At 36.8% G+C, this 15,403-nt stretch overlaps 1 protein-coding gene across 1 annotated transcript; it reads left to right on the plus strand.

Moving 5' to 3' along the window:
* Nucleotides 1-12,179: 12,179 nt before the first annotated feature.
* LOC121406317 lies at nt 12,180-13,589 on the plus strand. Its single transcript, XM_041597330.1, has one exon. The coding sequence runs from the start codon at nt 12,180-12,182 to the stop codon at nt 13,587-13,589; it is 1,410 nt and encodes a 469-aa protein (XP_041453264.1).
* The last annotated feature ends 1,814 nt before the right edge of the window (nt 13,590-15,403 follow it).

Below are 15,403 nucleotides of genomic sequence, written 5' to 3' on the forward strand. Positions count from 1 at the left end.
AGCTTTGCTTTCGTACAGGGGTGTGTGTGTGTGTGTGTGTGGCTCGGGAATAAGGTTTGGTTAATAATGAATCAACACATTCTTGCGCAAAGTTCCATGAGGGGACTTTTTATGAGGACATAATGATACGTGGCGCCACGCCATACGCTTCTTCATTATGTTGACAGTTTTGGTGGAAATCCCAGATTTCAAAATAATGTTTTGACTACGGTCACAAATCCCAATGGATTTGTTATAATTCGTTGTTATTTTAAAAATATTTTGTCAGATTTGCATGTTTTTCAACTGAATAAAGACTGCTACACTCTAAATTCAAAGGATTTAGATTTAAAGGTCAAGTTCACCCCAGAAAAATGTTGATATGTAATATGAATAGAGAAAAGTCAAACTAGCATAATGATAAAAATTTCATCAAAATCGGATGTAAAAAAAAAAAATTAATGGCATTTCAAAGTTTCGCTTATTTTTCCACAAAACAGTGATATGAACAACTCAGTGACTAGACCAAAAGCTTCAGTCTCTGTATTTTGGTTGTTCCGCTGAACTGCGTTGGCTCACTCACCAATACATAGACTGAAAAGCTTGGAGGCCCGTACGTACAGACAAGGTATTTTAGCAGTAACGTTAGATCGAACAGCGGGAACCCGATTTTCCGATCGTTTTTTTGTACATAAAATGTCATATAATGAAAAAGTAATCACATCCATATTTACGAAAAAATGTTTAAAACTCAGAAATATCGTACCTTAGACCTCAGTTACCGCTAATTCTTTTGAAATGATGATCGAAACATCGTCATCTTCGATCCTTTCGTTGGTCAAGGTAAGTTGCCATCTTGGATGACGTCATCATCATTACAGACGTATTTACCAGTCGCTACCTATCGCGATTTGTGCCGCTGCTTTGCGCTGCGCTTATTGGACATATTGATGTGCGTGCGTTCGGAACTTGTCGCTCGCATTGATTGGCCAAGATATCGAAAATTTAATCGGAAAGCCTTGATAAAAGCACAACTCGTTGACGGCTGCCATATTTTCCTCTCCGGCAGAAAGTCAAAAAATAAGGAATAACCCGGGGAATAACTCATCGGTAACGTATATTTTCAAAATATTATAAAATGTTTATGATATCAATAGAAAGATTAGAGTCTAACGAAAATAGTGGACCTTCGTCCAAGATAATATAATGTCATTTAGAATCTAAAAGAAGTAACAAATCTGGACAAAACCCGTCCGCCGAATTGTCGGACCAGATTACACATGAAGGCTCGTACTGACACATTGCCGTCGGTAAATGGGGATTGTAGTAAAATGTCAGAAATTGTTGAATAAATCCCCAGAAACGACGGTAAATGGGGATTGTAGTAAAATGTCAGAAATTGTTGAATAAATCCCCAGAAACGACGGTTATTCCTGTCTACTCAGTGACATGCAGATGAGTAAGTTGTTGATGTCCATCACTCACTTTTTTAATTGTACAATATTTCAATACAGATTTGACAATAAGGACCAACTTGACTGAACCATATAGTATTAAACAATGCTAATTCCACATGTTCAGGGAGGAATTAATCGTTGTTTCGCTTGACAATAAGGAGAAAATAAGAGCATTTCATATTCCATATAATAAAATACAAAAGAAATAGTGAGTGGATGACGTCACCAGTTTCCTCATTTGTATACCGATCAGAATGTGCATTTAACCATGATAACTGTTTTGTGAAATTAAGCGAAATTTCAAAATGTCATAACTTTCTTATTTTACATCCGATTTTGACGATTTTTTAGCGTTATGCTTGTTGGATCTTTCCCTATTCATTCAAATCAACTTTCTGTTGAGGTAGATTTGTCCTTTAAGTAGCATTATCGTTCGCACGGGTCGGTGTGTGCTTGAGTGTGGGTGGGTATGGAATCCATGGAAAGCAGTCAGTCGGCAAGCCCCTGTGTTAATGAGCAAATGGGCCAGATTTATCCAAGTCCTCTCGTGGCTGAATTCATGTCCCTGCAAAATCTCGTGAATTGTGAAACTTTCTTTCTCAAAGAATTTAACCACTATCTCTTGGAGTAAAATTGATTATTTCTGTACCATTGGGAAGAGTAAATGTTACTCTTTCATATTGGTTATTTCTTTTGAATAAAATATTTTGATAAATAAGTGATTTTTTTTACCAGAAAAGATGCATCAAACAGAATTTTCTTCCTCTGTTTTTACTTGCAAATTGTGCAACATTTTGTGTTTTAGGCACCAACATTATTTATATTATCAAAAAGCTCACTCTATACTTTCTTACAATGTCACTCTTGATATGTGGCATCTTTTAGATGGGTCAGCAGCCAGCTTTTTCCATCAAGATGCAAGACGAGATTTCTAAAATTTCTGAGTAACATAAAATCCAGAGTTCTGATTGGCTGAATAATGTTTTCACAACAACAGGCGCGGGTTATTTGAAGAGATTACCACATGGTGAGTGTGACCTTGCAGAGGCCCAGTGTGGGGAACATTGGAATTTGCGTGGGTGTGTGGTCTCTGTGACCAATCAGAGTGCAGTATTCTTGTTTTTGAGCTGCTAAATGTACTTGGCCTATGAAAAGCTGGCTGCTGACCCATCTAAGATACATCTTCTTATACAAATTATATCATATTAAAGCGTAGATCTTCAGCTTTATTATGATCTAAAAATCATTTGTGCTCAAACAGAAATCAAGTGTGAAATCAACAACATTTGTTGCATGAAAAAAAATCATTTTGTTTCATGTTTTATATCAAAAGTTTTCCCTATATTACAATTTTTTTTAAAAATTCCAAACACATGACCTGAAAGAATGATTCTTCTTTACAAAGATACCAAAAACATGAAATTTGGTTAATATTTAGAGCAGCAATGGCAGAATAAAAAGAGGTGTTTTGGTTCGCACCAAGCTCATTAATAATGCAAAAACCCTATAGTCATGAATATCACTTGGATAAAAGAAGCTACTTTTTCAGGGCTTGCCGACTGACTGAAAGGGTTCGGTCATAATGAATCGACACATTCTTGCGCAACTCTTTCACGTGGAGACTTTTCTTTGTGGTCATAATAATACGTGGCGCCACGTCATACGCTCTGTCCTTTTGTTGAGATGGCACTGCACTCTATTACAATTTAATCTTTGTGGAAATCCCCAGCTTTCAAATAATGTTTTGACTACGATCACAAACCCAAATTGATTTGTCATAATTTATTCTACAAATATATTTTGTCAGATTTGGATGTTTTTTTCACCTGAATGATCAATAAAGACTACTACACTATAAACTCCAAGTATATGAAATTAATCCATCGATTAACATCGATTTCAGATTGCGTTGAAGACTTTACAAAGTATGTGACATTTTGTTATAGAACTTTCAAGTTGGTTAAAAACTGTAATTCCTGAAATTCAAGGACTATGTTTGGTTTGTACCTATCTGACAGCATGATCAATCGAAAAAAAAGCTTCATGATCAGTTACTACACTCTAAAACAAGGTTTACTCAATATTGGGTAAAATGTGAGCATGCATGTTGGTTGGGTAGAAAGATACCCAATATGTTGTAAATTTTACGCAATGCTGCGTTGAAATAGCCCAATTTTCGGTAAAAACAATACCCAGCAAACATGCATGTTCCCTTTCTACCCAATATGGGTAAAATTTTACTCAAGTGTTTTTAGAGTGTAAGCTTGATGCATTAGGACCTTGGCCCCGTCGTACGAAGACGATTCGATCAACCTTAACTATGGAAAGCCATCAACATCTTTCTTGGCAATTAAGTATACTTCTCTTTGTTTTCAAAGGACATGTGCATAATGATAAAATAAAAACATGACATTGATCGATTTCCATATACACAGCAAAAACTGTGGTGTTAACCGGTGTACATAGAGAACCACATCAGTTATTTTACACCCGTGTTTAATTGGCGGTGTTAGTTTTACACCTATAGTGTTATTACAACACCTGTGGTTGTTACATTTACACTCTTTGGTGTTATGCTCAATCTCTAGGGTGTTATTTTAACACCTCAGGGTGTGGTCCTCTATTAACACCAGTGGTGTCAGTTTTAACACCGCAGTTTTTACAGTGTACTTGAGCTTGATCGGATCAATCGTAACTCTTTGAAAATCCATCAGTGTCATAAGAAATTTGCAAAATGTCCTTTGTTAACAAAAAAGAACACTTCAAATTGTCAAGAAATCAATGAATTTATGGATATACATATCCATGTTTTTAACATGCATTTTATATGTTGACTTTGCTGGCTTTCCATAGTTGCGATTGATCGGATCAAGGAATTTATTTCATTTATATTCCTTTCTTATCTTGCATCAAATGAATGAAGAATAATGTTATGTATTATTGGTACCTCACGGTGAACGTATTAAAAAACTATTTCAAGAAGCTGGGATTTTCCACCCATAGCGATATTCTAGACAAGTAAGGAGCGTATGATACGATGCCACGAATATTATGATGTCATAGAAAATCCCCCATGAAAGAACTGAGCAAGAATATTGCTGGCCCCCTCAACCCTGCATCCCACCGCATAAAACCAGTTGGTGAACAAAAGGCTCTTTGATTTGACAATGTTTCACCATCACAAAAAATCTTAATTCTTACTGAGCGGTTACTGGATAGTTTATTATTTCACGATATGAGGCATGGTTTTGACAAAATAATATATTTACACAAAATATTCCAACAAAAAATACAGATATTTGCGAATATCAGTATCTCATGCAAAGTTGCTGCAGTTTATATTTATTCCATGCACTGTATTAATGGACCAAAGCAGAATTAGAATTAAAATATAATTATTATAGGATGGGGAATTAATCTCATTGATTATAAAAAAAATCTTAATCTGATTTTGGTTTGGTCCCCAATAATAGGTGCCTATGAATTGACTTTAAGAGTTTAAGACTTTTAAAGAATTTCAAGAGTGAAGGTTTATTCTCTCAAAATGATCACTGCAGACAAATTGTCAATTTTATTCCGTCTTATTATGCATTCTGATGAAAAAAGCAACATTTCACATTATAAAGTACATGTACATGTAATGATGGGGGGAAATATACATATAAAAGGATATTAAATTGTTTATTGATAGTGATACGGCTAATGATTTACACTTCCAGAGTAAAACATCAATTACCTGTTTTTGATAATATCAAATTTGTACTTCAGAATTATTTCAAGAATGAAAAATATATCGCAGAGTCAAATTGTAAAATGGTAAAGTTTACAAAGAAATGGTTTCAATTACGTGCCATGTTTACATGAGGTGATCTGTTCAGTTCCCTTTCCATGTACAATTATACTTATGAATATTATTGTTCATTTACTCCTCGCTTGTTTCTTAAATTGTTTACTATTATGTGAACCTGACAGTTCAATTTATATATTTGTTGCAATTACTGTTGTACTGTATTTCGTTGTTATTAATTTGATTTGTCATTGAAAAGATATCTTGTTATGTTTGAATAATAATAAAATCCCTGTGGAGGGGAAACAAATTGAAAAAAAAAAATAAAAGGATATTTACTGTTCCTATTTAAAAACACAATTATGGTCCTCATATCTTTCAAATGCAATACAGGTGTGAAACTCATGATACTCCCACTGTTTTTATTTCATTTTACAGCTTATAAAAAGACCACTTTCATCTACTACTACTACCACCTCCACCACCACCAACACCACTACAGTAGCAGTAATGATAATAATAATATTAACAACAATGATAAAAAAAACAATCATAATAATAGAAGTAATAATGATAATAATAATAATAATGATAATAATAAAAATGATAATTATTACCGTTATTATAATTAATTCTTATCATTATTATTGCTAGAATACATAGTCCTTAAGTCTCTTAGACATATTAGAGTTCTATAAAAATAAAAAATGCATCTTAATTACCCTGGCTTTAGCAATGCAGATGGTACCATCCTTTGCGTTTCAATTAATAAATGCTATTACCCATTTACCTCGCCTGGGTTGAGTGCAGCGCAATGTGAACAAATTCCTTCCTAAAAAAATAACGTCATAGTGGGATTCGAACCCACGACCCTCTGACTGAAAGAGACAGAACCATTATAAACGTATAGACCACTCATACTCCAACCTCACTTTCAAAACCATTCTGTGGCCCTAGCTGCTAATACTGAATAGGGAGTTTTTGCACCAGAACGCAGAACGCTTTTAAGAACATAGAAAATGTATTGTGGAATTGTATACATGACAATGAGCTACCGAGGAGACTTTTACGAAAATTGTTGAATCAAAACAGTAGTTTTGTAGTTAAATCTAGTGGGTGTTTCATAAAGCTGTTCGTAAGTTACGAACGACTTTACGCACGACTGGATCATGTTCTAAGGTAATAACTCACTGACATAGGGATATCGCAGAGCAAAAGAAGGATCACCAGTCGTTCGTAAAGTCATTCGTATCTTACGAACAGCTTTATGAAACACCCACCTGGACAAACGACAGAGTCACATTTGTTTTCCGTCAGCTCCAAAACTTATGACGAACTAGTCGTCGCAGTTCACCAACTTTCGACAAAGACTTTCCAGCAGGTCTTTGTCATTTGACGGGCATTTTCAATACATTTAACTTGTTATAGAAATCAGCGCGGCGGTACAAAAACACCCTATTAACACGAATCGACAGTAAATATTGGTAGTACAAAGATAGGGAATCCCCGTCTTCCACGATATGAATTTCATATATTTACTCTTTGCAAACTTACTTAAAACTTAAATAAGTGCAATTTTCAACATTTCGGAGAGAAAAAGGTTTCAAATAGAAATAGGGCCTTCTGTATTAATGTGCAGGTATAAAATAATGGAGGGATACTATGGAAAATGCTAGGACAAGCGTCATTATAGCTAACATCTTTAGCATTTATATATCGCTTTTTAGCTTTTAGTTAAACGTAATCAAAGCACTTTCTGATATTCTACTTCCCAAGTGCTTGTAATATACAAAGTGGATGTCATACAAAAAATATATACATGTAGGTGTTTAACTTGTTTTTTATGCTGTTGGGGACTATTACAAATACTAGGGCTAGTGAAACAACCATTGATGTTCTTTCATGGAGTTCATTCTGGGAATTTGTCAACGAAAATGGTCTGTTCTATAACGGATATTAATCGAGTAAAGCAGATGCACTGTAAAAGGAAAGTGCTAATTTGGCACTTACAGTGCTTGTATAGTGACTGCACTACGCGTGCTGATTTTTTAGTTTAAATTTAAACTGAACAAGTAAAACACTTCCTTTGAAAAGCAGCAAATGAATGATTATTCACAGAAGAAAACACTAATATGATAATAGAATATTATGTCCATTGCCCCAAGATGACCTTTGATCATGTTCATGTGGCCTAATATATGTGCAAAACAATCATTCCTACATGATTAACTTTATGTCGATATTTCATGAGCTAGATCCATAAACTTCCTAAGTTATGATGCCAATTCAACACGTACTCCCTACACGGCTAGAGTTGATCTTGGTCATGTCCAGAAACACACACACAGGGTATACAGGGATACCTTGCTGCTCTTATGTCCAAGTTTTATGAACTAAATCCATAAACTTTTAAAGTTATGATGACAATTCCACAAGTACTACCAGCATTACCAAAGTTTGGTGACCGTAAATGACCTTTGACCATAATCATGTGACCTGAATCTAGCACAAGATGTTCAAGGATACTCGATTGCTCTTTTGTCCAATTTTCATGAACTAGCTTCAAAACAATTCAAAGCTATGATGACAATTCCTCAAATACCCCCAATATGGCCAAAGTCCATTGACCCTAAGAGACCTTTGACCTTGGTCATGTGACCTGAAACTCGCGCATGGTATTCTCTACGTACTCGTACACCGGAGTTTACCCCCGTCAGGAGCTTCCGATATCACCCATAGTCAGGCCCAGATTTGAGAAAAGTAGACGGCCTTAGGCAAATCGTGTTAATGCTGAATTGAGAAGTGCTGTAACATAATTTAAGGGCGCTGAGTACAAATTTGCTGTTTGCCAACCTTGATTTTTATGTTAAAATCCTCAAATTGGCAAAAACAAAATGGCTGCCATTCTACACCCATTTTTACTCTATTCTGACCCCCAAAACTTGTAACAAAAATGTTTATCAACGGTTTTTGATACTATTTGATCTAAAAAATAACATACTAAAAATCCACCAAAATCCGTATTCGCGAAAGTGGTTATTTTCGAGATGGCGTTTAAGATGGCCGCCATTCAATGAAAATTAAAATAACCGAGACTTTATCTACCCTAGACACCTTTTTCGGTGCATACGTCTATTCAATGGTGGAGAGTGAAAAAGGAAAGAGTGAACATACAGGGTACCTGAAAATCCAAGATTGCGTAAAAATGGCTGCCATGGCCTAAAAATTCATAATTCATCTTTTACGTATTTTAGTGTCTTTTATTTGGGTTGTATTCATTGGTGATTTCAAGGGTCAAGAAGTAAACCGGGACAAGTTACAAGGACAGTCAACAGTCCACTATGTCCAAAAATCCAAGATGGCTTTCAAAATAGGAGTCTAAGATAGCTGTTGTTATCTAAAAATCCCAAAACCTGACAAAGTTTGTTTAATACCTGCCTTGGGCATATGATTTTGGTGTCTAACTCATGGTTTAATGGGTCAAGAAATACGTTGGGACAAGTAAAAAGACAGTCTATGGTCCTCCATGTCCAAAAATCCAGGATGGTTTGCAAAAATGGAGTATAAAATGTCTGTCGTTAATTACAAACCGACACAGTTTGTTTAATAACCGCCTGGAGAATATGAATTTTTAGTTTAATGCATGGTTTAAAGGGTCAAGTATTAGATTGGGACAAGTTACAAGGACAGTTAGTGGTTCTATTATGTCAAAAAATCCATAGTAGCTTCCAAAAATGGAGTCTATGTAGGCGTTCTCACCGAAAAACTGACATAGTTTGTTTAGTATCAGCCCGGGGTATATGATTTTGGTTTAACCCATGGTTTAAACCTGGGTCAAGTAATAAATAAGGACAAGTTACAGTCAGAGGTCCAGCATGTCCAAGAATGCAAAAAGGCTTCCAAAATTGGAATCTAAAATGGCTATTGTTACCTAAAAACTGTCATAGTTTGTTTAATATATGCCTGTGGTATATGATTATGTTGTCTAACCCTTGATTTAAATGGTCAAGTAATACATTACGATAAGTTACAAGGGCAATCAATGGTCATGTATAACTAAAAATCCAAGATGGCTTCCAATTAAGGAGTCTGAAATGGCTGCTGATACTCAAAAATTGACATAATCTAACTAAAATCCATTTGGGAAGTATGATGTTGGTGTCTACACTATGGTTTCAAGGGTTGACTAATGCTTTTGGATTAGTTACAATGGTATGAAGCGGTCCATTTTACCTATTATAATAAAGTTGGCTTTCAAAGTGAGTCTTAAAAGACTTCCATCAGCTAAACATAATCATAATTAGGTGAACAAAATCTACAATACATGTATTATGGTTTGAAGGCTGAAAAAATAAATCGGAACAAATAAAAAAAGATGGTCAGTTTCCTTTTCGTCGTAAAAATTCCAAAGCGACTACAAAAATTGCGTGAAAATGACCGCTGTCCCCTAATCATGAAACCATAGGATAGTCCTGAGCAGAAAAATGACGTGTCTTGAAATACTTATCAGTGAATTATGGAATTTTTTAGGTGAAAGTTTACCTTATTTTTTAAAGTTTGATTTTGGATGTTTACTAATTGTTGCACCACCACCTAATTATGTCACTAATTCTAGTCAAACATATTTTCATGAGTCTTAGAAACAGAGACACCAAAATAGTGGCACTAGATAGGATATGAAGTATTGTCATTTTGTAACAATGGTGGCCAATTTGAATGTAATTTTTGGAGCGTTCTTCAATTTTTTGACAAAATGGACAAGAGTGGTTCCCTGTAATCTGTCTTCACCTATATCATATGACCCTTGAAATCATGAGAACGCCACAAAAATGTTCTTACAGTGTAGGTAGATAGTATATGAACTTTGCAGCCAGATTTTTAAGAAACAGCTACTATTTTTTAAGCCATCATTATTATTATTTTTTTTTTGGGGGGGGGGGGAACTGCACCTCTGATAAACCTTGAAATTTTTCCAATGTAATTTTTCCCTTCGGAATCATGATTTTTTATATGTTCTATTTTATTCTCGGTAGACCCAAAAGTTATTTCAACTAGATGGATATCATATGAATTTGGACCATTCCAAAATTTCAACGTCCATTATAGACGCCATTTTGGAAGGTAATCTTGGATTCTCTGACACACTCACTGACTATCTTGTAAACATGCCCTGATTAATTATTTGCCTTGAAAGCTTTTTGATGATTTTGATTTTGAGAATTTACTTTATTTTTGGATTTGATGGTACAACGACTGCCGTTATGGACGTTATGTTGGATTTCCAGGTAACCTTGACAACGTTTTGTAACTATATCCTGTGTCAATATACTTTGTGTAATCCTAACATGCCTAAGCCTATATGAAATATACATCTAAACCCTAAAAGTTATGAAATTTCAAAAAGTTAACCTCGGTTAAGATTTGATATTGACTTTACCGCTGCCGTTGGAAAAGCGACGTCCATGTCTTCCTTCTGCTATGCAGGCGAGGAAAAATATGTTAAAGATATTCAATGTGAATTTGCCAGCATCGCCCCCAAATTATCAAACATTTTGCCATATTATTTATCAAATCAGCAGCTGTGAATCATGGCAGCCATCTTGGAATTAAAGATGGCTGACGAAGCCATCTTAGAATTGAAGATGGCTGATGAATCAATCGGACACATTATGTTTGCAACCCTGGGTATAAAAAATAACGCATAGATCCCATTTTTAAAAATATAATCACCCACAATAATCGTTTTATATGGGGAAACTGCATTAGAAATGCCGCCATTTTGCTTTTTGCCGATTTGAGGATGAAAACGTCGGAATCAAGTTTGGCAAAGAGCATTTTTGGGTTCAGCACCCCTGAATTACCTTAAAACAATTGATAAGTCAGCAATAACACAAAATGCCTAAAGCCCTTTTTCTGAGCACATATTTTAAAATCTGGACCTGACTACTACCCTTTATTCGTATTTTACCTTTTTATTAGAAAATCTGCGAATTTGGGGAGATATATTGAGCAAAACACTTTGTCTTAATCCACTTGTACCCCTTTTACACAAGATTTTCTTAGCCCCGGACTATCGCTAACCCCGTAGGGGGAGACCGGGTCTAGTTGTTACACGGGCAAGTTGTTACACTGTCATTTTCTCTAAATGTGATCAAAAGATGGCGCTACAAGTAATATCAAATCAATACATATAGCCAACGATCTCTGCATGCGAAATCTGGTGTTGCCTGGACGTCACATGTAGAAGGTAGGTCCAAAAAAAAGTGATGTTTGATTGTCTATTGGCTACGTGTGTTCAAGTTTTTGAAAACGCACTGGGTTACAGTATAACAACTTGACCCGTCTGGAGAATCGAGTGGTGTAACAACTTACCCCAATGCACTTCCAATTGAATTTATGATTTATTTTGTTTCCTACAGGAAGTCTGATTCATGATGCCACGTAACTATAAAAGAAAAACAAACAGGTTCAACACCTAACGATGTTATGGCTGTTGCAGCTAGGCGTGTGATAGATAACAACGAATCGCTTCGAAATGTTGCAGAACAGTTTGATGTGAGTATAGATACAGCGAATTAGAGAAGCTTATCAAAGCATTTCTTTACAGCGCCGTGGAAGGGTCCTCCATGCTGGATTAATGATCCAGCATATGGAGTAGAGCTGACTGCTTCGAAATATTTCTTGTAAATGTATACTTCATTGTTATTTGATTTATAAAATCTTAACTCATAAATGATCAGTATAAATTATATTTTAATTTTAGTCGAAAGGTATGCCTATATATCACTAGTCTCATGAATATGAATTATATAAGCATAGCACCTGATTTGAAAGTTATGATTTTCTTTCCCATTTTATTTTCACTCTATGCAGGTAAACTTCATGACTTTGCAGAGGTATTGCTCTAAGATACGCAAGGAGGACAAACTCCAACAACTGGTTATGCGAAGCCACGTATGGTATTCAACCCTGAAGAGGAAGATATGTTAGTGAACTACGTGATCTTCGCCTCGCAGATTTATTATGGACTGACTACTAAAGAATTCAGGAAATTAAGTTTTCAATTCGCTCTCCAGAATAGTATCAACTGCCCCAAAACGTGGCATGAAAACAAAACAGCAGGTGTAGAATGGTGTGCAAAATTCTTGAAAAGGCACCCACAGCTTTCCATTAGGACACCAGAAGGAACCAGCCTAAGCAGAGCCACAAGCTTCAATAAGGCAAATGTTGACACCTTCTTCGACAACTTGGGAGCCGTTCTTGACAAGTATAAGTTTGCAGTCAATGACATATACAACTGTGACGAGACCGGGGTCACCACAGTTCAGCAGCCGAGAAAGATCATAGCCCAAAAAGGTGTCAAACAAGTTGGAGCTGTCACAAGCGCAGAGCGTGGGACGCTTGTGACTGTCTGTTTTGCTGTGAGTGCAAGCGGAAACAGCATACCTCCAATGCTTGTCTTCCCTCGAGTGAACTTTCGAGAGCATTTCATAGCTAACGGCCCACCTGGATTCTGTGGTTCTGCTAATCCGAGTGGTTGGATGAAGGAAGATGACTTCCTAAAGTTCCTCAAACACTTTCAGGAAGTGACCAGGTGCACCAAGGATCATCCAGTGTTGCTGCTGCTGGATAATCACGAGTCTCATGTTGCACTTTCTGTCATAAATTTCTGCCGCGACCATGGTATAGTGCTTGTCTCTTTCCCACCTCACTGCTCCCACAAGCTTCAACCGCTTGATCGAAGCGTGTTTGGCCCATTCAAGAAATTCGTCAATGAGGCCAGTGATGGATGGATGAAGTCTCATCCGGGGAAGACAATGACCATTTATGACATTCCAGCAATAGTGAAGGAAGCTCTTCCGCGGGCTGCAACTGCGACCAACATCCCTAAGGGGTTCCAATGCACAGGAATTGCGCCATTCGACCGCAACATTTTCGATGAAAGCGAGTTCCTTCCAAACTATGTAACTGATCGCCCACATGAGGCCACCCAAGCTGAACCAGCTGAGGTAACTTCAGATGAACCTGCTGAAGTTGTTCCAGAGGAACCAGAACTCGTCCACCCAGATGAGGTCCGTCAAGATGAGTCACACCCACATACAGAGCAAAATGTAGGTTCTCCTATGCTGCAGGATCAACATAGCATGCAGCCAGGACCAAGCAGAGATGCACCTAGAATGACGACAATCACCAAGTCTCCTGAAGTCATCGCGCCTTTCCCTAAAGCAGGTCCAAGGAAGCAGGCACGAGGTGGTAGACGAAAGCGGATGTCAGCCATTCTTACCAGCACACCAGAGAAAGAGAAGCTGGAACAAGAACAACAGCAGAAGAAGCAGGCCAAAACAAGCCAACTAAAAAAAGGGTGAAGAAGAACTTTGCAGAGTCTGCCGTCTGTGAGTGCTTGGTTTGTGGGGACTTTTACTCGAATTCCGCACCTGGTGAACCGTGGATTAAATGTGTGAAGTGCAGTGGATGGTCCCACGATGAGTGCACCCCTGGAAGATCTGGGACTGCATACATCTGTGATATTTGTGGCAGTAGTTTGAGGGAGTCCAGCGACAGCGATTAAATACGCTTACTTTTCATAAGTATCACGAATACTTTGTCTGATTTGGAAAGAGTGCAAAATGAAAATGTGTGTAGGAGCAGGTTATGGGATCAAAATTGGAGTTAATCATTTAAGATAAACCACTGTTGGGAGTGTTAGATGTCAACCTTTGTAATCATGAACATTCATCATTGCATAACATTTTCTGTTCTTATTCTGTATTCAAAGCCCATTTAAATTCATTTTTGAATATCTGGATAATGAAAATTATTGTATATGCTGACATAAATTGATTAATTGAGCTTATCCAGATTTTACAAGTTACACTCTTAAATAAATGAAATCATTGACTTTCTTGTGAGTTTTCAAGAATTATGTTGCATACATATTTTGAATCACTGTTCGGTACTCATGTCATGTACTTTTATGCTTCTTTTGGAAGTAAGTTTGCTTTGTTTAGTAAATGGTTAAACAAATTAATTCCATTTATCCATGATCAATTTTAATGTAAATCTGAAAGTAATAACCATGTTAGTATTAATGTGTATCCTATAATTATAAAATAAGAAACCCCACAAAATTCACAAGCGTGCATACACACACACACACACACACCCAACACATCCACACACCCCAGCATAGGCTAACATGCACACCCAGACAGGTTAATATTAAGAATTACCTAACAAGTCAGATCTGCATTACCCGATTTGAGTTGACTTTCTACGGTGTAACAAAGTACCCCATGTGCTGTAACAACTTCCCCCAACATCGGGGAAAGTTGTTACAAAATTTTGTGTTTATTGATTACGTAATATCTTGTTTATATTATCTGGACTCCCAAAGTTTGTACTGTTTTTAATTAAAGGAGGAAATAAGGTATCCTCAAAGCAAAAATGAAGTCGATTCCTCTATTCATTTTTTGTACAGACCTGAAAATATGAAAATTGTAACAACTAGACCCGGTCTCCCCCTACTATTTTTTCCCTTTCACACATGCCAAATTGTTATTGCTAACCCCGACTAGTGGTAGCTCATCATGAATATTCACGAGCGCACTGTGGGGTCTTTCGGGTCATATTAAAAATCGCGCGCGCTTTAAATACATTTGTCGATCATTCGTTGTTCCGTACAAGTACTTCACTCTGAATTATCTACCGGCTATACGATCGACCTAATTACGTTATTTCCTTGATTCATAATGCTAACCTCCATTGGCGGCGGAAGCCACAAATTTTAGGAGGGGACAACCCAAAAAAAATTGAAAAGCAAAAAAAAGGTTTTCAACCCAAAAATTTTAAGGGGGGACGTAGGAAAATAAATTGACAAGCAAAAAAAAAAAAAAAAAAAAGTCAACAACAAATTTAGGGGGGACCGTCCCCCCTCCTCAAATTTAGGGGGGGGGGGACGTCCCTCCTGTCCCCCCGCCTATGCTAACCTCTAATTGGACAACAGGGCCGGCTCTGTTGCGGGGCATGAATGGGAGCGCTTAGCCCACTTTCGTTTTACACTAGCGATCTTAACCCCGTACTATCGCTCTTAGCACCGCAGTGGCTTGGATAACCCTGTGTTTTTGCATGGCCAAATAATCCTGAACTAAAGGTGGGGTTAGCCCACTTTGCAAAAATGCTG

This window comes from Lytechinus variegatus, chromosome 19 (genome assembly GCF_018143015.1).
Source record: "Lytechinus variegatus isolate NC3 chromosome 19, Lvar_3.0, whole genome shotgun sequence".
Taxonomy (NCBI): Eukaryota; Metazoa; Echinodermata; class Echinoidea; order Temnopleuroida; family Toxopneustidae; genus Lytechinus; species Lytechinus variegatus.